This window comes from Etheostoma spectabile, chromosome 20 (assembly GCF_008692095.1).
Source record: "Etheostoma spectabile isolate EspeVRDwgs_2016 chromosome 20, UIUC_Espe_1.0, whole genome shotgun sequence".
NCBI classification, from domain to species: domain Eukaryota; kingdom Metazoa; phylum Chordata; class Actinopteri; order Perciformes; family Percidae; genus Etheostoma; species Etheostoma spectabile.
In genome coordinates, this window is record NC_045752.1 from 10,042,609 (window position 1) to 10,044,332 (window position 1,724).

At 41.6% G+C, this 1,724-nt stretch overlaps 1 protein-coding gene across 1 annotated transcript in view; it reads left to right on the forward strand.

The window, feature by feature from the left end:
* The window catches only part of ubr1 (ubiquitin protein ligase E3 component n-recognin 1), an 18,299-nt gene extending 16,581 nt beyond the window's left edge, over nt 1-1,718 (forward strand). The window contains exons 43-47 of the mRNA XM_032500935.1: nt 98-154; nt 240-317; nt 420-590; nt 739-840; nt 1,437-1,718. Coding sequence (XP_032356826.1) covers nt 98-154; nt 240-317; nt 420-590; nt 739-840; nt 1,437-1,578 — 550 coding nt within the window. The 3' untranslated portion in view covers nt 1,579-1,718. The remainder of the gene's footprint in view (nt 1-97; nt 155-239; nt 318-419; nt 591-738; nt 841-1,436) is intronic.
* The last annotated feature ends 6 nt before the right edge of the window (nt 1,719-1,724 follow it).

Sequence of the window (1,724 nt, forward strand, 5' to 3'; positions counted from 1 at the left end):
TGAGCAACGATGCTCCAAAGAAAAAATACTCGTATGTGTCCTCATACCTGGCAAATAAAGCTGATTCGGATTCATGACATTTCTTTTTCCTCCTTAGGTGGAGTGGGAGCCCAGCTGTAACTAAAGCCATGAAAAGCAACATCCAGACAGTCAGGTAGACTTTGGCCTTTGTATTCTTTCAGTCCCACCTATATTTAGCAATAAAACATCATCTAATAATGGATCAATAAACTCTCCAGATACCCCAGGAGAAGGAATCGTTTGATTGATCTTCCTGAAGATTACAGTGTTCTCCTTAACCAAGCCAGCCATTTTCAGTAAGTGGGGGAGGGGATTGAAGTCCATTCAATTATCACCTTTCAGTGGGAAATCTGCCAGAAATATTCAACCCGCTTGTCTACTTTGTACTTTGGTCTCAGGTGCCCCAAGTCTACCGATGATGACAGGAAGCATCCAACCCTATGCCTGTTTTGTGGGGCCATGCTGTGCTCTCAGAGCTCCTGTTGTCTCACCCAGCTGGATGGAGAAGGTGTTGGAGCTTGTACCGCCCACGCTGCTACCTGTGGCGCTGGAGTGGGCATGTTCCTCAGGTGGGTAAATTCTAGGCCTTGTAGGGATCAAAAGAATTATTTTCTAGCTCTAAAACTTGATTTTAACTGCATTTTGTTTTTAAACTTTGAATTGTATTCTTTCTTGCTTAAATTTCCTCTATAATGAAGTTTTATTTCATGTTGACAGGATAAGAGAGTGTGAAATTGTGCTGATGGCCAGTAAGACTCGAGGAAGCACATACCCTGCTCCTTACCTAGATGATTATGGGGAGACTGATCCTCACCTTGGGTAAGAATTTTAGCTTTCTTTCTGGGTTCCAAACTGTTATAACTTCTGCTACTTAGAATTGCAAATGTAGACGTGTATGTGTACATGCATATTGCTTCCTAGAGGCAAATAGATGAAAGCTGCTGACATTTAAACCCATCCACCACCAGCAGACAGTAAGTGTTACAACTGCAGTTTTAGGTCTACTACACTACTTGTTACAAACCTGCGTTTGGAAAATATTTGCCGGGCCTGATGCTTTTCGTCAATGACACCATGTGTCCTTGTTTGACTTGATTTTCAGATTAGGAGCAAGCTTATATGACACATGTTTCATTATATTTAGTCAAATTGTAGTGCAGAAGAACAATGTACAAGTCACGCTGTCCTATTTTGCAAAAGTCTTACATCAAAGTCTTTCAGAGTTTAATGTCATTCAACAGTGCGGTCAATGAAAGAAAACTACTAATCATATGAAACATTACTGTTTCTGTAGGCAACATATAGGCATGGCCATGAAGTACATAATTTAGTCATATACAGTATGAAATGTATTGTTTTTGTTGTTGTTGGACAAACCCTTGAATAAATCAAGCCTTCTGTCTTTTAATTTATAGAAGAGGCAATCCATTGCACCTTTGCCCAGAGCGCTACAAGAAGCTGAACCAGCTGTGGCAGCAGCACTGCATCCTGGAAGAAATTGCCCGCAGCCTAGAGGTGGTCAACGTTATGTTTGCCTTTGAGTGGCAGATGTTGTGATGATTGCTTCAGCTGTGGTGGTTGGGAAGTTAAGAGCACAGCCATAGAGCACAATCTGCTCCAATGCTCCTAAGAAAGAAAGAAAGAAAGAAAGAAAGAGAGAGAGAGAGAGAGAGACACACACACACACACACACACACACACAC